This window comes from Motacilla alba, chromosome 2, assembly GCF_015832195.1.
Source record: "Motacilla alba alba isolate MOTALB_02 chromosome 2, Motacilla_alba_V1.0_pri, whole genome shotgun sequence".
Lineage (NCBI taxonomy): Eukaryota > Metazoa > Chordata > Aves > Passeriformes > Motacillidae > Motacilla > Motacilla alba.
This window is the reverse complement of record NC_052017.1, coordinates 55129267-55155070: the sequence shown is the minus strand read 5'-3', so window position 1 is coordinate 55155070 and position 25804 is coordinate 55129267. Positions and strand designations below refer to the sequence as shown.

The 25804-nt window shown below is 40.4% G+C and overlaps 1 protein-coding gene across 2 annotated transcripts in view; it reads right to left on the bottom strand.

Annotated features, from left to right (window-relative positions):
• The window catches only part of PDE1C (phosphodiesterase 1C), a 351275-nt gene that overhangs the window by 93122 nt on the left and 232349 nt on the right, over positions 1-25804 (bottom strand). For both annotated transcript variants that reach the window (XM_038125944.1, XM_038125952.1), the window contains 2 exons: positions 2174-2287; positions 1148-1330 (listed from right to left, as the gene is read on the bottom strand). In XM_038125944.1, the coding sequence (XP_037981872.1) occupies positions 1148-1330; positions 2174-2287 (297 nt within the window). The remainder of the gene's footprint in view (positions 1-1147; positions 1331-2173; positions 2288-25804) is intronic.

Here is a 25804-nt window from a genome sequence, read left to right as displayed (position 1 = left end):
AACTGGAAAACAGCCCACTGAGCCTGCTTTCTGCATTTACTTCCTTGTTGAGCAAATCCCCCACAGAATGAGGGTTAATTCACAAGTAGCCCTTCAAATCTTGGAGAAATCTGTCCCCAGAAGAAATTAGAGATTTAGTCTTATTACAGTTTGCTGCCACTGTTAACACATGTACAGTAAATTTGGTGCACAGATAAAAATATTTGCTATAGTCATGACAAAGGAGGCTTCTGTGAGTCTGTGTGGATTGTGGTCCACTGTCTGATATCAATAACCTCCTGTACAGAGGGCTGTTAGGCTGTCACTGCAATTCTGATCAACAGGAAAAGGTGTTCTGCTCTTCTACTCCTGACTTGAATTTTGCTGTTACAAAATTCCACCAGAGATCTGAGAGCTGCTGTCTTTCAGGCTGTCCAAAAAATGCAGTTTCACATATGCTAGACCTCCTCCTGGCTTAAACAAAGAAGGTCAGTGAAGAGTGGTTACTTGACAAGAAAAGGTAAGATTAGAAGTGAGTCCAAATTGAAATGAACAAATGTTTAAAAGGGTTAAAAAAGTAAAATCAGTTTTAGCAACAGGTTATGAAGTAAATCACAAGAGGGAAGGCTGACAGGACTCAATGGCTTTTTTGAAATCCTTTCTGAGCTCCAAAATTTTCACATCAGTTTTGGTGTGTAGTTAGCTCGAGTAATAATATGGTAAAGGACTTTGTTTTGTATCTTAGAACTTCTTCATAAGAAATACTAGGCCACAGAAGTAAATGGAAGCAAGGGAGAGTTTGATCTGTCCAAATTTTAAATGCTGTCCCTCCTGACCTAGGACTATGCAGAAGTGTATATTGTCCATCAAAATTATACCGAGTGTGCTATTACATTTGTACGATAGTAAGAACAGAGGAGTAAGGTACTGTTTCAGTTTGCAATCTTTTACTAAATCCCAGGTTTTTAGTTACCCAGATCTGTGCAGAAACATTAACAGAAGCACATTAAAGTGTTCTTCATTCAGCAGTCTTCCACTAGTCCTCTGAGGTCTTCTGGCCTGAGGTACTCTTCTCCACCTCCTGCCATTGTGCCATCACATACTATAGGTGAAACCTGCAGTACCTGGGTAGGTAGTAGAATAAAGTAATTACATGATGACACTTTACCTTTCCACAAATATTCCAGCTTGCACTGCATGGACGATGCTCCTGAACCGGGGTTTTTCCTCGGTCCTTCTGAGCATCATCCCCATTTGCCGTGTGAAGGTAGAAGCCAACCAGTCACGGACCTCTGAGGGCACAGAGTCAGACTGGATATCACTGAGTTCATCTTCTGTGTCCAGTAAACGCCTAGAAGGATGAGGAAACAGAAGGGTAAATAGAGTTCCTTAGAGAGCACTACAATATTATTAAAAAATAAACTCACATATATTCTTATTAAAGAAGCTGTTATAAGTCTTTGATTCACCAGCCCTAATAAAACACACTAGTACAAGTCTTCAACTTTTTGTTTATTCTCTCATATACTTACATTTCAGATTGTGGAACTCACTACTAGGCTGAGAAACAAGAAGTATCAGCCTTCTGAAGCACAACTACATGATCATCTAATGATTTACATCTTCAGCTCATCATATTTCTGAACTTTCTGCATTTCAAAGGTAATTTATGGTCATTTCTGGGAATTTCTAGCATCTGAGTTAGTAACACAGTCCTCTCATCTCCCATTCTGGTCATCTGTGTTGACTCTAGAAGTGCATTAATCCCTGGGTAAATGGCATGTAACCAAGAGGGGGAACTCCTCTGCAATGTCTTACCAGTCTACCTCTGTTCATGAGTATTTTTTTTTTTAATTTAAAAGATATCATACAAGTGAAACATTATTCAGAAGAAATAGTTAAGTAGAAATTTAGAAACTGTCAGAAAAAGTAGGGTGCGATGACTATGAAAGCATTTCTCTAAGAAAAAGTGTATAACATTTATGTTTGGTTTTGATCTCCTGCCCTTTTCCAGGAAACTTAGAAAACTTTTTAAATGAAGGACTGAAGCTCTCTTCTACACAGAATACAATATTCTAATAATTAAAACCTTATCAATTATGAGTTATAAATCTTGGCTCAACCAACTTTCACAACTGGCATGTAAATTACAGCTGGTGCTAGATATGAGTGCTGATGTCTGTAGTTAGCTCACCTTGTTTCATCAATGTATACCGACTCAAGAACAGTCGCCGCATATTCCAAACTCTTCTTTAGATCTACAACTGAAGCTTCCCCTCTCTCCAACTGCTTTACCAAAGACCGTAACCTAAAGAAAGGAAAACAAAAATCTGATTAGTATTAAGCAAAATAGGTTGAGAGTGAGTGTCAGTTCCCAGGATGAGATCTTGCATACACCTTGACAGGAGAACTTTTGGAAGTCTACAAGTTTTTTGAAGTTTATTTCATATTGATACATGAAATCAACAAAAATTACTTTTCAAAGATCAGTTACAATGATGCCAGGTAAATATACATAATTCCATGGGTTATCACAGAATCATAAAATCACAGAATGATAGAAAATGCTGAGTTGGAAGGAACCCATCAGTATCACTGAGTCCTCTGACCCTACACAGGACACCCCAAGAATCACAGCATATGCCTGAGAACATTGCCCAAAGGCTTCTGAACTCAGACTCCTTGAGTCCTGTCACTAGTCATGAAAGGGAAGAGATCAGAATCCACCCCTCCACTTCCCCTCAAGAGATTGTTGAAGACTGCAATGAGGTCTCCTCTTAGTCTCCTCTTCTCCAGTCTGAACAGATCATGTGGTCTCAGTCACTCTTTGTAAGGCTTCCCCTCCAGATCTTTCACCATACTTGCAGCCCTCCTATGGACATTTTCTAATAGTTTAATATCTTTCTTATATTGTGGTGCACAAAACTGCACACAGTACTCAAGGTGAGGCCATACCAGTGCAGAGCAGGGCAGGACAATCACTTCCATTAATCAGCTGTCTGTTCTCTACTCAAAACTGAAATAAGTAAAAATAGAAATTACTTGAAATTTAACACAGGAGCTAAGAGAGGACAATTTGAATTCAGCCATAACAAGAAACTTCTTGAACAGTATCTGTTAACAAATGACTCTCATTCCTAATGATTGATGTACACATGCAAAACTCTATTAGAGTATACTTAGAAACTCTACTATAGAAATATTATACATGTTAGGAAGCGCTATGATTTTCATTAGATCAAGCAGCCACCATATATCTATGTGTATTAAACAGAACTCACTACTATCACATTCGAACAGTAAGCATGGCTTCATATGCCTCCTTGATTCTTCATTCCATCTATGGGGAGTCTGCAGATACGACTACTTAACTAGCTACCAGAAACATTGTCCACAAGCCACAGCAGTCAATTTTACAGAGAGAAAATGACCTTTGGGTCTTCCTGACTTTTACTTAATTGATGCAAGTATTTGGCAGCTTTGTGGTGCAACTCATTAAAAACTCATGTTCAATTATAGCACAGTGAGTAATGATTGTTTCATGGAACCAACATTCTTCATTGAAGATTATGCAAAGTACTATGCGCATCAATCATTGAGAAAAACTGTTGTTTCTCACACAATCATGTGAAAAAAATTACACTGTCTTTGTCTTACCATCCATTATCTTTAACTATTGCTGATTCACTACTCTATTCATTGAGCAGCTACTCCCAATTACTTGTACTGAATAAGAGCCTGGTGATAGTTTGCCTTTAATGTACCTGTTTGTTGTTTTTTTTAATAATCCTAAATGGACTGAAGAGAATCCAGGAAAATTTATTACCTGAAAAATTCTGCTTCAAGGTGGCTGAAATAATTTTGAAATTCAATCAAATTCACCTGTGTTACTTCAAAACACGGTTAAGTGAGAGCTTTGCAGTGCTGGGTTAACGGTTGGACTCGATCTTAGCAGTCAACTCTAAGATCAACTCATTTATGATAACATTCCTTTGAGAGCCAGCTCAAATTGCTTAAAAAAAAAAAGTAAAACCAAAAACAAACCTTATAAATTAACAAAATAGTTATCAGAAGTAGACCTGACTGCATAAAAACTGGCTGCAGTATACACACAAAAAAGTTTGAAAAAAACCATCTGCTGAACTGAAAGACAAAACCCTTCCTTCTCATCTTCAGCACATTCCTCGCTTTCCTCTGGAAAACCACCATAATTACTGGTAAGAAATTCTTACTAAGTTTGAGAACCAGTGAACTGTACCAAAAAATTCCTACACAGAAATAGGCGTGCATCTGCCATCTCATTATAATTGACAAGCTTGATAAATCGGATACTCTGAGAGCCATATCAGAGTTAAAGAGCATGTGCTGACTATCTAAGCACATAGAGGGTCTGACAGATGCCCTGCAACAGTATTTGTCTGCCTGTTGCAGTGTAAAAAAAACTGTAAAGCAAATACACAGGATATTTAACACTGTCCAAAAGTATCCAGAGCAGACTACAGGTGGTTATGCATGTAATGCACATGTGCAGTAGTTTCAGTCAACTGGGTGGACTAATGTCTCCACAGTTTGCATAGCAAATCCCTGAAACCCATTCCAAGAGAGGATTGGTGGGAGAAGTACAGCATACACAAGAAGTAACCTAGAATTTCACCATCTCTTTTTACAACAGTCAGCTGGTATTATTCATTCCACGCTCAGCCATATCTTAATGTAAGGCTCTGCATACATATATAATGCTTTCACTGAGGAAAAGACACACCTAGAAAGCCAGATCATGTTATAATACTCAAAATGAAACTAAAAATAGAGTAACTGGTAGCCTGTGACACAATGAATTTTTATTAGGCAGGGTAGCTGTCTTCTGTCACTACTTTTGTATACAAAAAAATGCAAGTCACAACATTCAGAGGAAATTAATACATGTGCAAAGAGCAAACACAAAGTACTGCTACACTGGCATTTTAATCAAAAAAATTTACATGCAATTTCCCGAGTAATTGCTTTGACTTCTTCATGTTTTCTGAAATATCCTCCTTCCTCTGAATAAAAATACAAACATTAAAAATTTTAGGTAATCAATTATTTTTATTATTATTGGAAGCATGAAAGTGCAACAATGGTATGTTCAGTGGCCTTGGCAGGATGGTAAAAAGCTTGTTTCAACTCACCTTGAGTGGAGCTTGAAAGAACGTTGAGATAAACTTTTGACAACATTAGTCAACTATAAGTGAAATTAAATAGTTTAAGTTTTCACTTCTCATTTATAAATTCCTTCATGCCTATTGAAAGAAGTCCTGCACTGGAAACTTTAGTGAACTTTGGCTTACTGAATGATTTTCAATAGAACAACAGCCTAGGAATTTCCTCAGTGCCAGGTCCTGTGAATTATCATTGTCTCCCTGTCCTGCTACTGAGATCTCTAAAGGATGTGTATTCCTCCAATTTGCAAACACCTCCCTCATTCTCAGGTTCTGAGCTTTGGGAACTGAATGAGCAAATATAAGCAGTTAAAAGGATTGGTCATGTTTTGGGTTTTTTTTAAATTCAAGTCAACTGCTTCACCTAGCACAAACCTTTTATACAAATCAGGTACACAGATGCTCATGGAAATCACTGTGTGTGGCCAGCAATGATAAACCACCTGTCTGTCATATACTTCCTCAGGAAAGTGTGCACTGCCTTCTCCCACTAGTGAGAGAAATGAGCCAGGAGATTATCTTAGGTGGTCATTGTGGCTTCAGAAGGCTAAGATGAGATGAGATGACTCATTCCACTGAATAAATGTGAGAGCTGAACAAGGATAAATTTCAGATGTGGGAGAGAAAGGCTGCTATATTCTTTTTTTCACAACCAGCAATCTTCTAATTGGTATTTCCCAAAGCAAGCCTTCCGGTTGGCAGACTGGTTCTTTTTGAGATATTAGTGTGAATTAGTTTCTCAAGGAAACTGTTCAAACACAATACAGTCATTGAATTTGTTGACAATGACATCCAAAGACAACAAATGATATCTTCCAGAATTAAGCATTATCAAACCACTGTTGCCTTTTATAAAAAAACAACATCCATTATAACACTTCAGACACAAATCTAACAGTTTTTAATTTGCATCTTTAAAAATAGAAAGAAACTGTCAATAAATATATTTAATATACAATACATAGATAATATATTATACATATAATAAAACCATACACAAAAGGATCACCTGCCCTGGACTTAGGAGAGCAGACTTTGGCATCTTTGGGGACCCATGTCATACAGTACCCTGTGATAGAGCCCTGGAGAGCAGAGTGGCACAAGAATACTGGCTAATATTCAAGGATCTCTTCTTCCAAGCTCAGGAACAATGCATCTTAACAAGAGAAGATGAGACAAAAATGCCAAGAGGCATCCATACATGGATAAGGAGCTGCTGAGCACCTCAGAGATAAAAAAGAAGTTTACAGAAGGTAGACGCAAAGAAAAGCTAGAGCCCAGTTAGAATTGAGTCTAGCCAGAGATGTCAAAGACAATAGAAAGAGCTTCTATAGGTATCTTGATAAAAAAGAAATTACTAGGGATAATGTGGGCCCTCTCTAGGAGGAAGTGGAAGACTTGGCTATCTGGATAGGCCTGGAATATGGAGAAGACTGAGATTCTAAATGAATTTTATGCCTCAGTCTTCCATAGCAAGTGTTCCAGACACCTTGCCCAAGTCATGAAAGGAAAATGCAAGGACTGTGAGAATGAAGACCCTAAGCCCACTGTAGGAGGGAATCAAGTTCAAGACCATCTAAGGAGCCAGAATGTGCACAAGTCTATGAGATCTGATGAGATTCATCCATGAGTCCTAAGGGTAGACAAAGTTGTTAAGCTATTATCCACCATATTTGAGAAACTGTTGCAGTCAGGCAAAATTCTAGATGACTGTGTGTTGATTTGGCACAGCCTGCTTTTTGGTAGCAGGGAGGGCACTACAGGGGTAGTTTCTGTGAGAAGTTGCTAGAGGCTTCCACCATGTCTCACAGAACCAATCCCTGTCAGCTTTGAAGATGGACATGCTGCTGGCCCAATTAGAGAGGTTGTTAACGCCCCTGTGAAAGCATATAAGAAAAAAATAAAAATAGCACACAAGCAGTTTTTGTTTCCAGGCATGGCGAGGCGCTGCCACCAGGGGCATCCTAGCACAGCCAGTGGTGATGCGCTGCTGAGCCATCACCATCTTGGTGCAGCTCCAGAGAGCCTTGCCTGCCTGGCTGCCCCTAGCCAGCAACACCGCAGGCAGAAGGACAGGGGCAGCACTGGCACCTTCTCCTTCCCAGTGCCCACATGAGGAAAGGCGTTAAATAGCACCAATGCCACAGCAGCCACCACTGCCCACACAATGGTGGCAGGGCCGCCTAGCCAGCAGCAGAAAGATGACAAGCAAGTCCTCGACACAGAACCTAGATGAGATCGACCTCTCAGCACTGCAGAATCTTGCAAGAATCTTAGAATTAGTGGAACATGTTGCCAATGCTACCTACAAGCAGCAGTTTTTCTTCCAGTCAAAGATGAGGAGGAAGTGAGGACACGTTAGAGAAAACAACATGGCGACACCAAGTTCAGTGGAAAACAACGGAGGGGGAGGAGGTGCTTCAAGCATCGGAGCCGAAATTCCACTGCAGGCTGTGGTGAGGACTATGGTGAAACAAACTGTCCCCTTGTAGTACATGAAGTCCATGGGAGATGCAGAGATCCACTTGCAGCTCATGGGAAAAGTGCTCATGCTGCAGCAAATGGATGTCAGAGAAAGCTGTGATCCAATGGGAGACCCGAACAGAGAGAGAGGGCCCCTGCTTCCAGAGATTGAGGGAGAGGGCCCTTGCTTCTAAACTAGAGCAGCTTATTCTTAGAGGACTGCACCCTGTGGATGAGTGACCCACACCACAACAGTTTCCAGAACGGTATTTGCCGTAAGAGGGACCTCATGGCATAGCAGAGGAAAGACTCGTCTCCCTCAGCAAAAGAATAAGATCTCAAGTAATGGACTGACCAAAACCCCATCCCCTGTCTCCCTGCTCTGTCAATGGGAAAGAGGGAGGGGGATGGGGGGAAATGATGTCTTATACCCTCCTCTGACTGTGTTAATAATAAATTTACCTTATACCATTAAATTTGAGCCTATTTGGCCCTTAGAGAGTTTTTCTCACAATCCTTATCTCAACTCACGAGCCCTTTGTTAATTTTTATTTTCCCTCTCCTCTGCCGAACTATAGCAGAAGAGAGTGAGCAAACAACTTTTGTAGGTGCCTGGCATCTAGCCAGTATCAAACCATGACAGACTGATAAAAAAAAATATATAACCTCCATTTTTTAAAAAGGGAAAGTGGAAGACCCAAGGAACTACAGACAATTCAGTCTCATATCTGTGCCAGGCAAGATCAAGGAGCATATTCTCCTGGAAACTGTGTTGGTGAACAAAGACATGACTGGTGATAACCAACATGTCTTCACTAAGGGGAAATCATGCCTGACAAGTTTGATGGCTTTCTATGACAGGGCTACAGAGTTGGTGGATAGGGGCAAAGCAACTGACATTGTATACCTGGACTTGTGCAAAGTACTCAACATTGTCCTGCATGACTTCCTTGTCTCTAAACAGACAGCAGAGACATGGATTTGATGGATAGACCACTCAGTAGATAAAGACTTAGCTGGATGGCTGCACCCAAACAGTGGTGCGGTAATGGCTCATTGTCCACATGGAAACCAGTGACAAGTCCCTCAGGAACTGGTGTTGGGGCTGACACTGTTCAATATCATTGTTGGCAACATGGAAAGGGAGATAGATTGGTGCACCCTCATCAAGTTCACTGATGACACCAAGCTCTGCACACCACAAGTGGTAGTGCAGTCAATATGATGGAGGGAAGGAATAGTGCCATCCAGAAGCACTTCAACAGGCTTGAGAGGTTGACCAATGCAAACCTCATGAAGTTCAACAAAGCAAAGTGAAAGGTCCTACATCTGTGTTGGCGCAATCGAAGGAGCATCTATAGGCTGGGCAGAGAAGTGATTGAGAGCAGTTCTGTGAAGAAGGGCTTGGTTTTGACAGGTAATGAAAAACTCAACATGAGCCAGCAGTGTGTGCTCACTGCCTAGAAAGCCAGTCGAATCCTGGGCTGCATCAAAAGGAGCACAGCTAGCAGGTCAAGGGAAGTGATTCTCCCTGTACCCTGCTTTTGAGAAACACCACCTGGAATATTGCATACAGTTCCAGTGCCCCCAACATAAGAAGGGCATGGAACTGTTGGAACAAGTCCAGAGGAGGGCCACAAAGTTGATTAAGGGATCAGAGTTCTTCTCATATGAAGGCAGGCTGAGAAAGTCAAGGCTGTTCCACCTGAAGAAGACTGCATGCAGACCTCATAGCAACCTTCCATTATCTGAAGGGTACCTACAGAAATGCTGGAGAGGGACTCTTCATCAGGATCTCTAGAGATAGAACAAGGAGTAATGTATTCAAAGGGGAAAATTTGGGTTAGATATACAGAAGAAATTCTTTATTGTGAGGGTGATGAGGTATTGGAACAGGTTGACCAGAGAAGTTGTGGATGCTCCATACTTGAAAACATTTAGAGTGCAGTTGGATGGGGCTCTGAGCAACCTGATCTAGGGGAAGAAGTCCATGCTTATGGAAAGGGACTTGAAACTTGTTCTGGTTCCAGCAAGGACAGGGATGATTTTTGCAGTAAGCAAGAGGGAACATGGCTAGAACCTGGAGGATATTCTGTATCACCTCACATCATTATCAGTGGAGCAGGGAGTCTCCAGCAGGGTCTTTTCTGGTCAGGGTATTGATTTATTAAAAATATGCATATTGATCTAGTACCGATATCCAACTGTGACTGACAAAAACTCTCTAACAGTTTAAAGTTAGAAAGTGTATGTTTATGACAACGCCGAGGATTACAGGGTCCTTTTATCTATACAAGTATTGAATACCCAAAATACAAATACATATTCATAATTTTGGTACATCCTATTCCCTGCTTCATACGGTAATCAGTTCAAAAGCTATTAAGCATGCATAGTTTGTTCCTTCAAATGGGTCCGTGGTCCCTTTCATGGGGAGGGGTCCCAAAATGAGGAAGTCAATGAAGTCTTCCTCGTTCTTACCTTTCTACCTTTCCAACACAAATATGACAAATGAACCCTTGGTAGAACTCCCATTCCTTGTCTTCAATTGGTTTCAGAACAGAGGAGGCCCACAATTGTCTTATGTTCCTAGAAGGTATTTGTCAGTTTCTATATTCTTCATGATAAACCCAGCTAACCAAACATTATGTCGACAAGCAATCAATTATTAGTTAACTACTAACTCTTAACTTCATCAAGGCCTAACTATTTATTTTAATTAACTCCAATAAAGCTTATCTCTAACTAAAATCTTAGCTCCTCTAAAATTTCTAAATTCCTTAAAGTTTATGTTTCAGTATTTCTCTGCAGTTGGGTCTGGCTCTGCATTGAGCATTTTGCATGTGAATCCCTCTCTTTTGTACACTTCTGTTTTTTGTATTGTTGCTGTTATGTTTGTGTTCTTATCTAACTGCTATTTCCAGTAAATTGTTCTTATATTAACTAATAGCCTTTACTTTTTGTACCTCCAATTCTTCTGTCCAGACTGCCACAGAGTAATGTTGTTGGCTGGGCTATGGGGTGTACTCAGGAGCTGCATTAAAGCTGGATAGTATAGATCTGAGGGGGTTAATTAGTTTAAGCTCTGGCAGTGTCTCTAGCCTATACCTTAGCAAGCTTTTAGTGATATATAGCTTAGTGATTTTTAGCTCATGAGTGATTTCAGCTTTTTAGGCTTGCTAGGCTTGGCTGGGGCACGCAGCAGGCACTCGGAAGACTAGGAAAGAGAGGAGAGCGCTGTGTGAGGTTCTAAGACGATGCCTTTATTGGTCTTCTTCGTAGCTCTTCCACGGAGTGTCTCGAAGGGTCTCAGGGATAGCAGCTCTAACGAGCCGGGTAGAAACAGGGGTTTATATAGGGTTAGGGAGGATTGAGAATTGTCTAATGGTAAGGGTTAAAGGAAAGTGACCTATAGTCTTACAGAGAGATAAGCAAGGGTCTGAAAGCAGGAGAGAGGGGCTCCTATTGTTTAGTTATTCTGACTTAGTATTCTGCTTCTGAACGCCAAGGCAGGTTCGCAGGGCCAGTGCCTGCTACAACAGAGGGCAGAGGGAGGCCAAGGTGGGGAAGCAAAAGGAGCAGGAGCGTGGTTTACAGGGTCTCAGTAGACATTTACTTGGGAACTACCATTCCAGTAGCTCTCAAGAGACAGTACACACCACAAGGTAACCTGTGCTTTTACCTGCATGACCACAGAGAGGACATGAGGAAGTGGAATGGAAAACCCACCTCTGTCCTAGCAGCACAGGTGTGTGAGTTGAGAGGAAGGCCAACCACCACAGAAAATTCTTCAAGGATAAATGCTGCTCCAGTTTTCAGTGGGCAAGTTGTCAGACACAATGGAAGGGCTAAATGTTATTTCTGATCCTCTTCGACGGACCTAAAGTTAATATTTACAAGACATGAACAATGACTACTATGACTAGAACTAGAGGGGCTCTGCCTCCAGCAGGAGGAAAGGGAAAACCCGATCTATTGGACTATGTGGATCTGTGTAGGAAAGACATTTTTGTGTGTCTTGTGACCCAGCAAAGGCTTTCTGAAGATAAGAAAAGCCCCATATCTCTCTTGAGGAAGACCCCAAGGCTATCACTATGACAACATGATGGAAGAGAGAAAGTTAAAAGATATGGACTTTAGATGGCTCACAGAATGACGTGGCTCCTTGTTCACCTATTGAGAACTTTCTTTCTTACGACCAATGGGCAATTGGTATATGTGTGGTATATGTGTCTGTTAAATAAATGTAAATATCTTGAAAAACTATAAAAGCAACATGTTGCTATAATAAATTGCTCTTATACAGCCCTCTAATGGAGTCCTGGTGCTTTGCGCCATGTCGCGCTCTACAGCAACATCTCTGATGTCTTTGTGCATCAGACCTGCAAGAGTATAAGGCTTTAGTTGACACTGGCACACAATGTACCCTGATGCCATCAAAATAAATCTAGAGAGGCAGAATCTATCTCTGTTTCTGAGGTGACAGCTGACAGGATAGGAGCTGAAGCAAGCCTGACTGGGAATAAATGGCAAAAACACTCCAATTCTGATTGGCTAAGTGTTGGAACCCAGGACATCCCTCTGGGTGCCCTGGATGGCCTGAGCCACTGGCAGGGGGCTCTGAGACCCTGGCATGCAGCCAAAGACATGTGGGGTTTCAATCTTAGCCCATGGAGCAAATTATCAACTCTGTATGAAGAATTACAAGCCACAAAAATTTAGGTAGCATAGTAGAGATAATCACAAAGTGAAGGGAAGGATTTTTGAGTGCTGTACAAGGGGGGGTTTAAGCCTTCTACACAGGGGTTTGGATTTTGTACATGGGGGTCTGAGGCTCTAAGATGAAGGAATCAGGGCCTGCCTTGTCCTCCTTCTTTCTTCTTCCTAGCCTCCATGATTTGGGTGATGTTGGCACTTTCAGATTGGTTTAGAATAGAAGCTGACTGTCTAACATAGGTGATAGCTATTGGAACGGAATTGTAAATACAGTACACGTAGTTTTTAGTATAAAAGATAGCACCAGACTCAGGGGCGGAGAGTGTGCAGAGAGTGTGCAGAGTGTGCCTCTGGCTGACCGGCTGAGCAGACCGCAGCAGCCCAGAAGAAAATCTTAAGATTTTCGTCTTGAGACCAGACGACTGAAAGCTATTGAGTCTTTCTTAGAAGGCACGGGTTGGAGCAGAGACTTTTCTACCTTTCGGAGTCACCCTGACCAGGGGCCAGACTCTGACAGCTAAGAGACCCCGAGTGTCCTTGGCATAGATTATCTCAGGAGAGGGTATTTCAAGGGCCCAAAAGGGCATTGTTGAGCTTTTGGGGTAACTGTTGTTGAGATACAGGAAATTAGCTGAATATTTTGCCTGGTTTCTCAGAGGACGCTTCTGCTGTGGGATGGGTGGCAATCGAAGAACATGTACTGACTGCTACAACAACAGTGCACCATCGACACTACCACACAAACCAGGACTCTGTCACCCCCATCCATGAAATGATTCATAAACTGGAGAGCAACCCTTTAATATCCCTATATGGACAGTGCATAAGTCCAATGGAGAGAGGAGGCTGACAGTAGATTAATAATGGCCTGAACAAAGTCACACCACCTCTCAGGGCTGCTGTGGACATGCTGGAGCTTACAGTACAAAGTGGAGTCCGAGGCAGCAAAGTGGAGCCACCATTGATATTTTGCTAATGCATTTTTCTCCATTCCTTTAGCAAGAGAGTGCAGGCAACAGTTTGCTTTCACCTGAAGGGATGTTGAGTACACCTGGATTCAGCTGTCCAAAGGGAGGAAATACAGCTCTGTCACTGTGATATTTTATGAAAATCCTGTCACTAGGATTTTCTCCTAAGAAGCTGAGATGCCTCAGGAAAGAAATGTAAACAATACTATCTGATGACTGTGGAATATGGTCTGGAGATGGTTTACCAACAAGTGCATCTTTGATTAGTCTCATGTGAATTGTTTTTCCTAATGACCAATGACAGCCAGCTGTGTCGAGGCTGTGAGAGTCATGGGTTTTTGTTATTCATTCTATTCTATTCTTGTCTAGCCTTCTGATGTATCCTTTCTTCTATTCTTTTAGTATAGCATTTTTAATATAATATCATATCATAATATAATAAATCAGCCTTCTGAAACATGGAGTCTAGATTCTCATCTCTTCTCTCATCCTGAGACCCTCGAACACAACACACAGCTCCACTATTTGCCATGGACTGATCCAGACTGCACTGGAAAAGGGTGAGGCTCCAGAATAGTGCAGTACATTGATGACATCATCATGTGGGGTAAAACAGCTGAGGAAGTTTTGAGAAAGGGGAGAAGATCATTCATATCCCCCTGAAGGCTGGTATTGCCATAAAGCAAAGTTAAGGGACCTCCCCAGGAATATCAGTTTTTAGTGGTAAAATGGTAAATCAGATTCCAATGGACGTGGTCAAGAAAATTGCATCTATGTACCCACCATCCTGCTAAAAGTAAGGACAAGTTTTCCTCAGTGCTGTGGGTTTTCAGAGAATGCATGGTCCAGATTACAGTCAGATCATAAGCCCTCTCTATCAAGTGACTGGGAAGAAGAATGGTTTCAAATGGGGTCCTTAACAACAACAACCTTTTAAACAAATTAAACAGGAGACTGTTCATGCAGTAGCCATGGAGCTGGGAATACAAAAGAAGCAAAGCCTACCACACCCCTGCCAAAAAACAGATACTGGCAGCTTATGAAGGGGTTCAAGCTGCTTAAAAAGGCACCAGCTCCTCTTGGCACACGACAGCCACTGCTGTGCTGAATGTTTAAAAGGAACGTCCCTTCCACACATCACCTCTTTTGCTACATGGAGTAAGTGGATCGCATTGATCACACAACAAGCTTGAATAGGAAAACCTAGTCACCCAGGGATCTTGGAAATCATCACAAACTGGCCTGAGGGCAAAAATTTTGAACTATTTGAAGAGGACGAGAAGGAAAAGATGTCATCTGCTAAGGGGGCCACACCATAAAATCAACCACCTGAAAAAGAAAAGTGATACATCCTCTCAACTGACAGTTCCTGGTGTATTGTAGGGATACATCAAAAATTAAAAGCTGTATTGCGTCCTATGCAGTGAGTCACAGAGGCTATTAAGGAACAAGGTGGATCAAGTTAGGTTGCAGAACTGAAAGCTGTCCAGCTGTGTTTTACTGATATGACTGAAAGAGACAAATGGCCAGCATTCTACCTCAACACTGACTTGTTAACAGTAGCAAATGCTCTGTGTGATAGCTAGACCTATGAAAAGAAAGACGCATTGGCAGCACAGAGGGAAACTAATCTGGGCTGCTGAAATGTGGCAGCACATCACTGCAGAGGTAGAGAAATTGGCTGTAAAAGTATGTCATGGAGATGCACATATACCCAACAGTCAGGCCACTGAAGAACACCACAACAATGGATAGGTGGATCAAGCTGCTAAGATTAAAGTGTCTCAGGTGGATCTGGATTGACAGCATAAGTGTGAATTATTTCTGGTTTAGTGGGCCCATGCCACCTTAGGCCATTAAGAAAGACATGCAACATCCAGGCAGGCTCATGTTTGAGCAGTGGACATAAACACAGACGCCGTCTCCCAGGTTATCCTCAACTGTAAAACATACACTGCAATCAAGCAGGCTGTGAGAGACTGGAAAGATTGATGTCTCAGGACATTTTGGGACGCATGCGGAGGGGAAAAGGGCAGGTTGGGCCATGCCTTGGCCAAGTAGTGCACTGCCCTGCATACACCACCTCCTTAGTGCCAGTATCCCAGACTGGCAGAGCCTGCCAATCCCTGCCACAATGGAGGCAATGCTCCACACCCACCCCTGGAGCCTCTAACCCAGTTTCTGAGTAGCCAAATGACCAGAAGTCCCACTTGGGGGAAAGGCCCAGGAAAGCCAAGGGGTATTTAAGGCTGAACAAGAGGCCATCTAACTGTCTAGACCCTACTTTATTTTTAGAAGTTTTGTCTGAACACCGTTGGAACCCAGGAGTTGGTAGTTATATATGTGTGCTTTTCTAGGTCTTCTCTTTCTTTCTCTTTTTTCTTTGTCTTCTAATTCTCTCTTCTTGAAATATTGTAACTTAACATCAGATAAGCGTAACATTTGCTGAACTGTATGGGCCAAATTAATGCTTTGAGAAATGTTTTATGTTGACTGGATGCCAAAGTTCCCTGATTTCTTAAGTTTGCGAGTCTTTGGTGTTGTTTTGATCTCTTGAGAATATCTTGTCAGTATTCCTCCTGTGCATCCAGAGTACATGAAGCCCCTTCAAAAGTCCTGTCTACCAAGTTGATTGGGGCCCTACACAGGCCAAATGGGTAAAACTTTTGTGATATGGGGGACAGTGGTTGAAATATAAATATGGGAGGCCTGGCAGATGGATTGCATCACACTCCTTCAAACCCACCAAGGTGGGCACTGCAAGGCCATTTTTCTTACACTGGTGGAAGCAACCACTGGATCTGGATGGCTGGAGAGGTGCCCTGTGCCTCACACCACTGCCGGGACCACTATCTTGAGCCTTGAAAAAGAAGTCCTGTAGCAACATGACACCCCAGAAAGAATTGAGTCAGACAACAGGACTAATTTTAAAAATCACCTCATAGACACCTGGGCCAAAGAGCATGGTATGAAGAGGGTATATTATATTCCCTATCACAAATCAGCCTCTGTAAAAATTGAATGGTACGATGGATTGTTGAAAACCACATTGAAAGCCATGGGTGGTGGGATCTTCAAACATAAAGTCAGCTCTGGGCCCAGAGGAACTATATTGAACAATATACTAAACAATTACTCCATTGCAGACAAAGCTGCAACAAAACACAAAAGTCTAAAATGAAATACAGTAAATGGTTTATCTTTTTGTATTTTCACAAGTGTCCCCAGTATGACAGCAGATTATTTGCTTCTGGATTAGTCAATCATCCTAGCAGGACCATGTACCTAATACTGATAGTAATACCAAGCATGGCTTCAAATGCCAGAGTGATAAGTGAGAAAAAAAGAAAAGAAAGTAGTGTTCTTTTTCCTAAAGGACCACTCTAATATTACCCACATAGAACAAATATAGTTGGCTTAAGACTTCAGTCCAAATTTGAAAAATAGGTTGTAACACAATACGTAGATCAATCAAAAACTGTTTTGTCTAAAAGAGAAAATATCTCAAAAGGATGGCTGGTTATTCTAACTCAGATTTACCTACATGGTGCTAAGAATCCTCATTAGTATTATTAAAGTACTAAATAATTTAAGTAAATTTTACTGAATAAGTTTTATTAGTGATGGTTCCATTTTGATGTCTTCTAAGTTTCATTTCATAGACTGTTCTTGTTAGTTTGAGAAAAGGTTTAACAAATTTTTTTATGAAAAAGAGTATGGAAGAGTGCCAGGTGGACAGTTCCTCCTTTTAAAGTAGGTACAGGGACCGAGTTTTCTCCATCTAGAAATGTTCTTTGAGAGCATAAAATGGTAATGGGACAGAAGAGTCACTGTTCTTCCCCACATCAAGTATTTGCACATTTTTATTTTGTTAAGTTTTAGGATATTTATGTTCATATGTGTTTTTTAAGATTTTGCCAGCAATATTTTAAGATGTTCGTATTTTTTTCTCTAGTTGCCACAGTGGATGGGAAAGATTCCTCTCTCAATTTATTTTTAGCAGCTTACATAGGATTTAATATGATTATGGAATCAAATTTTTGTACTTCTTCCTATCTCCTCAGAGCAAAATTTAAAATTACTATACCAAGAGAAGCACGTGTAGTTACAGTAAGAGGTGTGTAAAGCTTAATTTTGCAGAAGAAAGGGATGCTGAACAGTTGATGGCCCCGTAAGGAGAGAGAAAAGGGGCTGACAGATGAGCTGAAGTGGCAGTTGTAAAGTTCCAGCAGTAGGTGAAGAAAGTATAAGTGGTTAAGAGAAGAAGAAAAATTTTGGGGATGAGAACTATTGAAGGGTTTGATAAAGCTGAAAACTTATTTGGTCTGATCCCAGGACTCTGACTGATGATAGGATGAAGAGGCTGGAATTACTTGAGTGCTGTTATATTTTGTCTCCCACCTTGAGGGAATCCAAACTATTATGTAGTAGAATATTTATGGAACATAGTTTTCCCATGGTACCCTGACCTTTTCCTCTTTCCCTAGGTATGAGTTCTGAGATCCCCTGAAATCTGGTTGGTGGGAGGAGTAAGAGTGGTAATCCGGCACATGTATATTTGTTTGCGTGGTGGTGATAACTTGACCTGCAATATCATAGACACAAAAAGGCAAGGTAGCCTAACTATTGTTTCTTGGAGTTTATACAAGGAGTGTAATGCATTGCACTATCAATAAGCAAGAGAGAATCTTAAATTGAATTTGCCATGCTATTTTGGAGCCCAATTTATTAGTTCAGCAAATATCAAAAATAGTTTTATAAAACTGTCTAACATTCAAGAACACTAAACCTCACTGAAGAGTGCTCTTTGAAGAAACACAAAGGAAATCACAGACCACGTGATTTAGACCACGATGTGTCCAAATGCTGGACTCGTTGGTCACTGCAGATGAAAGACTGGTTCATGAACTCTCTCCCTGGATCCTGGTTTGCATTGCACCTTGCCTGCAATATTAGAGACTCACTAAGTCGAGAACAATGACTTGTATACAGGAAAATATTTTATAAAGATTTACGCTTTGATTGTTGGAATAGCAATTGGTCTTTACATAAGTTCCTGTATACCTTCATCTTCTTTCATTTTTACTCTGTCTGCTAGATTAGGCCATGAGAGGAAAGGTAACCTTCCTGTGGTCCCTGTCAATGTCTCAAGCCACAGGGTGGTTGTCAGAGACTAGAGAAGATTGTTGGCTCAAAAAAATTTCTTGCTTGTGTGGGGGAAGGGGTAGCTTGGGCCTTGCCCTGGTGAGGCAGTACACTGCCCTGTACACCCCACTCTTAAGAGCCTGTATCCCAGCCTGTCAGTGGCAGCCAATCCCTGGCACACTGGAGACAATGCCTCACACTCCACCTCTGGAGCCCCTAACCCAGCTCCTGGGTGGGCAGATGACCACAAGTTCCACTTGGGGGAAGAGCCCAGAAAGGCCAAGGGGTATTTAAGGCCAAACATGAGGCAATCACTGTAGCAAGGCATGTCCTCCACCACAAGATCTTGCTAATTCACGATTTAACTCACTAAAGACAGTGCCCCATGGAAGTGACAATTCTAGCTGTCAGTAAACATCTTGCTGTGGAAGCAGGATTGTGGAAATAAGCTGGAATTTCTGACTGACAGACAATTCACTTCACAGACTATAAAAGCTCCTGTCCTAGGGTGATGTTATGATGCTTGTATCCCCAGTTGTCTGTTCTGTTTATGCTGGATATTATGTTCTGTGCCTTCAAAACTGGCCTGAAGAGCTATGTTTTGTTTGTTATCAGCCTGCTCACTCCCCCACAATCGGTGGGACACAGAGACGGGGCAGTACATAGTGCTGCTTTGGTTTTTTTTGTGCTTGCTTTCGCTTTTCTCTTGCTCCTGCTTTGCTCTTGCTTTTCCTTCTGTTGTTAGTTAGTTATCTAGGCAGTCTGAATTTTCCCTGGACTGTTTTTCTTTCCCTTTTCTTGGAACCACTTGAATGTGCTCTGGACTGGGACCTGGGAAACACCGAGAGTTTGCACTTTGTGGCCTGGAGCAGCCATTCCCAGCACCAGAGGGACCGATAACAGAGCGACCGCTCCCAGGAGAGACTTTCTGAATTTGTCATCTTTTTCAGAGTGGTGAAAGAGTTTTGTCATCCAGTATTGTTCATTTTGTGCGCTGGGGATGCTTTGCCTGTTAAATAAACAGGTTCTTTCCGCTTCTCTCTGAGGAATACTTCCTGAACCAGAGGGGCAGTGTGGGTTTGCTTTCTGGAGAGGCCCCCTTTGGAGGCTTTCTCACAAATTTGCTCTAAACCAGAACAGCTACATGAAACTTTTGCAAAACAGAAGTCTTCTGCACGTTCCCAGGAAATTAGTGGGGCTTTTCACCAAAGTCAGCATACTGGTTTTATAGTTACTCTTTCAGGGGTTGAGTGGAAGGACTCAATGTGCACTATCATCAGTTCAGTGGTAAATTACAGTGACTCCTGATCTATACTATTTCTTTGCTAGCTCTAATATTGGTACCTTAATGTCATGCACTGTTTTTATGTAATCTACTAGTAGTTCTTTTGTTTTATAATGTGTAATAAGTAACTCTGTTCAAGACCTTTTGTCTGCTATTCTCTGTCTGTTCAGTAAATAATTCATTTTATAAAAGACCTCATCTGCCATTCTTAGAACTTGTGAGCCAGAGCAGTTTAGGTGTGTCAGAGACTGAAATAGTGCATGCCTAAAACACTGATATAAAGTTTTGCTCATTATAACAAAAACTGTATAAAGAAGCTGCAACCAAAGGAGCTTCCCTGAACATGCCTTCCTGGAACTTTGGACTGTAAGTCAAACTACTTAGATAAAGGGAAAACCCATTCTTCAACTGACTGTAACAAACAAGTAAACAAGGAAAAGAACTGAGTTAAACCCAGCAGCTGTGCTAAGAATCATTTTTGGCTTGCTTTGGGGAGGAAGAGGCTGTAGCCAACAGACCCATTTGCTGGGAGCAAGTTTGCACAGATGACCCCCCACAGCCAAGGTGGGGGGAGGGGAGGAAGTTTAGGTGTGTTGTAACCTCTGCTCAGGGGCAGTGAACCCATCCTCCCTTACACAAACTGGCTATGGAACCCCCGGGACATTCAGTTGAGAGGCAGCTGGGGGGGTGCCTTAATCCATCAAAGACTCCTGGAAGTGTCCCCCTGTGAAAAATACGTATTATATGATTGGCTTTTTGCAAACATTAAAATGAATACTATATTTGTAATGTTGAAAAGTTATGTATTAATCCTTTTTTGTAGTTCTATACTAATCTTTTAAAGTAGTGTGATGAATATAGTTTTAGGCTACAGAAACTATGTGATGTAAGATACATTTTCTAACTAGCTCAAGGAGAGATAACAGTAACAAGACACCAAAAAACTAAGACAAGAATTATTGCCTCCTTATCAGGAAGAACCAGACTTCGAGAGACCAAGACGGTTGATTTACAAGATGAGGGGGGTTTGACAATAACTAGAAAACACCCTTTGTTTGAAAAGAATTTTTGCATCATGTATGAGATATATGAATATACAACAGGCTATTACTTTTAAGGGTTAATCCTTTGTTAGCAAAGTGCGTTCTGTGGCAGAGCAGAGCACCGACACATCTGTAATTCTTTGGTTTTTTATTGTTCTTTATTGTCCTAACTCTGATTGTCCAAATTCTTATTACTCTAATTTTATTACTATTTTATAACTATTTTAATATGATTAAACTTTTAAAACTTTTAAACAAAGTTTTTCACACCCCCAGAATCATTCCTGAAGCCTTGCATCACAGGACTGCATGTGATGCAAGAAACCCAGAATCTGTTGTAAGAGACAATGGCAAACTACCCCACCCCAGGGAGGTGCCTGGATTTTCCTTCCTGGACTGAACATATGTCTGCAGCTTAGGGTGGAATGTAATTGGTTGAGGTTCCTGTCTGTCAACCCAGGGGCCAGTTTATGGAACCAGCTGGGGTTCTTATTTACTGCCAAATTAATTGCCCAGTACAAGCCAGCTTGTACTGTGACATACTGTGATAACTCATCTCAGAGTCCTGGAACTTACAGAATAAGGTGACCAAATGTCCTAAAAGCAGATAGGCACATCTGTAGTGTGTGGGATGAGAAGACAAAGCCTCACAACTGAATGTGTCTTCCCTTTGAAGAGAGACTAGTACAATGCATACATCTAATCATTTAGGTTGGAAAAGACCTTTAAGATCACTGGTTCTATTAGCTTCAGTAGAAGGTCACAGGCAATATTGGTTCCTTAATAAATATTAATGAAAAGGATAGGTACACCCCATTTTACTTTATCAACATAATGAGACTACCTCATTTCTGCTGTTTACATGAGCTTTCAGCTTAGGGTTTTTTGTTTTTTTTTTTTTTAATAGGCTAGTAAAGTTGGAAGGGACTTAAAACAACCATCCAGTCTACCTGCCTGACCACTTTAGGGCAGTCAATTTACATCTTTAAATTACAAAGTGTTATTTGTGAGGGAAAAATCATGAAGGGCATACCACAGCTTTGATCAGCCAGACTCCAGCAGTGCAGAGGTAAACTTCATTTTTTTCATCAGATGAAAATTATTTCTGTGTTATAGGAATAGCATCATTTTTCTCTGCTTTCAGAGCCTAAATACAAGCAACAATACTCTTAGAGCACATGCGCTGAAAACTGTTTATTTTTTTTTTTTTTCCCTTGGGAAAAGCTGAGAAAAATCTGACAGATTCTTTGAGAATAGATCTCTTCCAGGATTTTTCCTATCCTTGTTTACAGGGCTGTGATGAATGATAATGTGAAATTCAGCTAAGTTTGCATCATTCCTCCTTGCACAAGACCTTTCTGAATAGAATGGGCTCTTACTACACTAAGTTTATCATCAGAATTGCCACACAGCACTTAGAACTTGCTGTGCTTGTGGGCATAGAGTTCGACTCGAAAACTAATATAACTGAAATGCCTTTTCCCTTTCCCTCTCCTTTCCTGTAACCTTACTTTAAGATGAATAGGGGTTGGAAAAAAGAGAGGATTTGATGCTGATCTCCCAAATCAAGACAACTTTTAGTACACATTAATTTAAGGGCAATGGCAATATTTTGCAGCATCAGGTACCATTGGACAATTCACACATTAAATTTAAGGTCTTATTGACATTAATTCTCTTTGAGCCCATGTCTCCAAACCGGGAAGCTTAATATTTCCTGAGGGCCTAAACAGTGATGAAAGGTTTAAATTTATCTCCCTGCCAGCAGGTGGTTTAACTGGAATGCCACAGCCAAGATTTAGCTACTTGCTTTACATCCTGCTTCTAAGACAATGAAACATGATATTTCATCTGTGATGGACTACTTCATCCTATAAGAAGATTTAATTCCCACTTAGATCCTCAAATTCCTGCCTTTAGGTGTCTCTGAAACTAAACATGATATTTTGACTTGTAACTTTAGTATACAGATTAAATAAATGAAGAGCAGAACAATAATTTGGTTGACACATCTGCAAAAGTACAGTTTTGCCCAGCCTTGTTGCCAAAGATTACCATTTTCATAAAGGAGAAGAGCAAAATATATAAACCAAGTATGAAGCTGGGACTTAGCATCCAGAAATCCTTCTTTCAACACTAACTGTCAGGAGACCAGCTCAGATAGAGCATGGTGCTAATAATGCCAAAGTTGTGGGTTCAGTCCCTGTATGGATCCTTCCCTAAGGGACTTGCAGATCATTTTAAACTCAGAATATTCTGTGATTTCTTCTTGCTTTCTTTCTGTATGGCCTCACAAATCTGACATTTCTTTGGGTTAGAGATCTCCCAACTGTGCCACTAGATGTAAATTGTCTTTTGAGATGGAGGGCCTTGAGCCAAATTCTTGGCATTGTCAATGACAGTGCTCTAAATACTTGATCACAAAATAAATAGTAAGCAATTTAATTATTATTTTAAAAGTAGAGTACTGAGCTCTTTGGATGTCATAGCACCTTACCCTCTAAAAAGCCCCAGGAGTAATGACACACCACGAATTATCTCCATATGCTGGTCTCCAGCTAGGAGCCAGTCTTCCAGCTGCTCAGCATGGTGGTGCCTGACTTGCTGGTTCCGAGACCCTTAATAAATACACTGTGTGGTGAAATTTGTCTGCTGCATATAAGAAAACAGAAGAGCTGCCTCAGCTATAGGAGTTTTGAACTAATTTTATTCTAATAATAAGATGATTTCTAATAAACATTCTGTAAAAATGCCTTGAGATTAATTTTGCAGAGCAACAGAGCTATTAAGATTCCAAAAAATAACTTGTCAACATCTAAAAATACTACTCTATCGTAGTCCAATAACTTAAGCCCTTTTAGAGTTGGTAATTAACAGGAGAAACAATAAAATTACCATTTCTGCTTTCCAGTGAGTAAAAAGAAAAAAAAAATTACAAAAGCATGCAGTTTCAGTTTTTTTGTTTTTTGGGAGTTTTTTCCCATGAATAATACTGTTCATTCTTTCTCTGCTTGGTGACTGATAACTTTGGGGAAGAAAATGTTAAAAAACAGGCTTGCAGGCAATGCTTATATAAAAATTTATAAATGTGGACCCATCTGTATTCATTATTTCACTGTGGGATGCTGTGTCTTCTTTCTCTGCTTTGTGGTTTAAATTGCCATAAGTAAATCCATTTCTATGAAGTTACTTTTTAAATCTTTTACATACTTGAAACATAAGAACTTGGGTTCCACACTGTTGAGTTAGAATTGCATGAAATAGTGAATGTCACACTGACAATAGTTGACCAAGCAACTTTTATGGTTTTTAAACTCTCCAGTTACAATTTTCTGCAATATAAGTAATTAAACATGTCTGCAGCCTGATAAACCACTTTTGTATATGTCAAAGATATAACAGAACTGAAAAAGCCTCCTGTCCCATTTCATACTCAAAAGTGTACAATTTAACAAAACTATTTTAAGGAAATGGGTTTTTTTTAACAAAAATGTTGTATTTGTTGGCAGCTGATCTTAAAGACATGGGAGAATACTATATAGCTACATCGTTTGGAAAAAGATGATCTCTTTTAAAAATTAAATTGTTCAGGTAATACTGGCATCAACAGAATAAAGAGAAACAGCTATACAGCTGTTTAACTGCTTACCAGCTATAAACCAACAGCTATATTTATACACAGTTGAAAATATTAGCATTTCTCTGTATATACAAAAATCTTTCTGTCTGCTTCTCATGGACAAGTAATATAGTTTAACAAACTACCAACAAAACCAATAAAGCTTTGGTGTGAATGTGCTTCATTAACCTAAAATTATTAACATTACATAAACACAGTTTAAAGATCCTTCAGATAAGAGAGACTGATTTCCCAAATCATGTGGATCACCCTAGAAAATGAGAAATTTTATCTCAAATAAGCAGTGTTGTTAAACTTTCACTGTTTTAGATTCAGTTCTAAGAATTAACAACCCCTGCTAACTTAAATTTTGTCTGAATTTCATTAAACTTCTTATAATCTTTGAGTTAATAACTAGTAATCTCACTAATAGCTCATGCTCCTTCTCACTATAATCTCCGAGATGACAAGAGACTTACATGTTTCCCTGAAATATCTATGCTTGTTACCACAACATTTTGTCATCCTCAGGGTTGCAAAAGAGGAAATGAAGGAACCATAACTATTTTGTCAGTAAGAGTTAATTAGCCGAGAGTGGGATACTGAAAGCTTCTGGAAACAGACTGAGAGCACAGGAGAACTAATGAACACAGTTAAGGAATGTGTAAAGCAAATATAATTAGAGGAAGCACTAGATGGTTAAGACCCAGAACTCCTCTAAAGTAGTATTTATAAGCAATAAAAAGTAGATTTGAACTGGTCTTAAAATTGAGGTAAAGGATAATAATAAAGATTTCTACAGGACTGTTTAAAACATTTCTTTGCTTCATTAGTTTTCACTGACCTCAGTATGCAATATGCTCTCACTATGTCCCAGGATCAGTGTGTTTTCTTAAAAACATACATACATACGGACTTATTACAATGACAATTAAAGCACAGCTCTGATACCTAGAAGCAAGGGATTTGGCCATTTATCCTGGATCATCAATATGATTCTGGAGCATGTACTATCCTGTCTAAACCTACTACACACCTGGAGGGGCCTCTCTGCATTAAAATATGCTGCATGCACATCCTGAAGGAACCCTTCACTATTTTCATTTGACAGCCTCAGCATGTCAGTCTATCAGCAAATTGTAAAAAAAAAAAATTTTGTGTCTGCAGCAAATCCCAAACCCTTTGTTCTTTGTTCACTGAACATTTTTCAACCATGCTAACAACATTTTATAGGCAGGGCAATATAGGAATATTTATATGAAAAACCAATCAATCATACAGTTTGTCACAGACATATTTTATGAAAATCCTTTTGCTAGGATTTGCTTCTCCTGAGAAGAAATACTTTAGGAAAGAAATGTAAACAATAACTATCTGCTACTGTG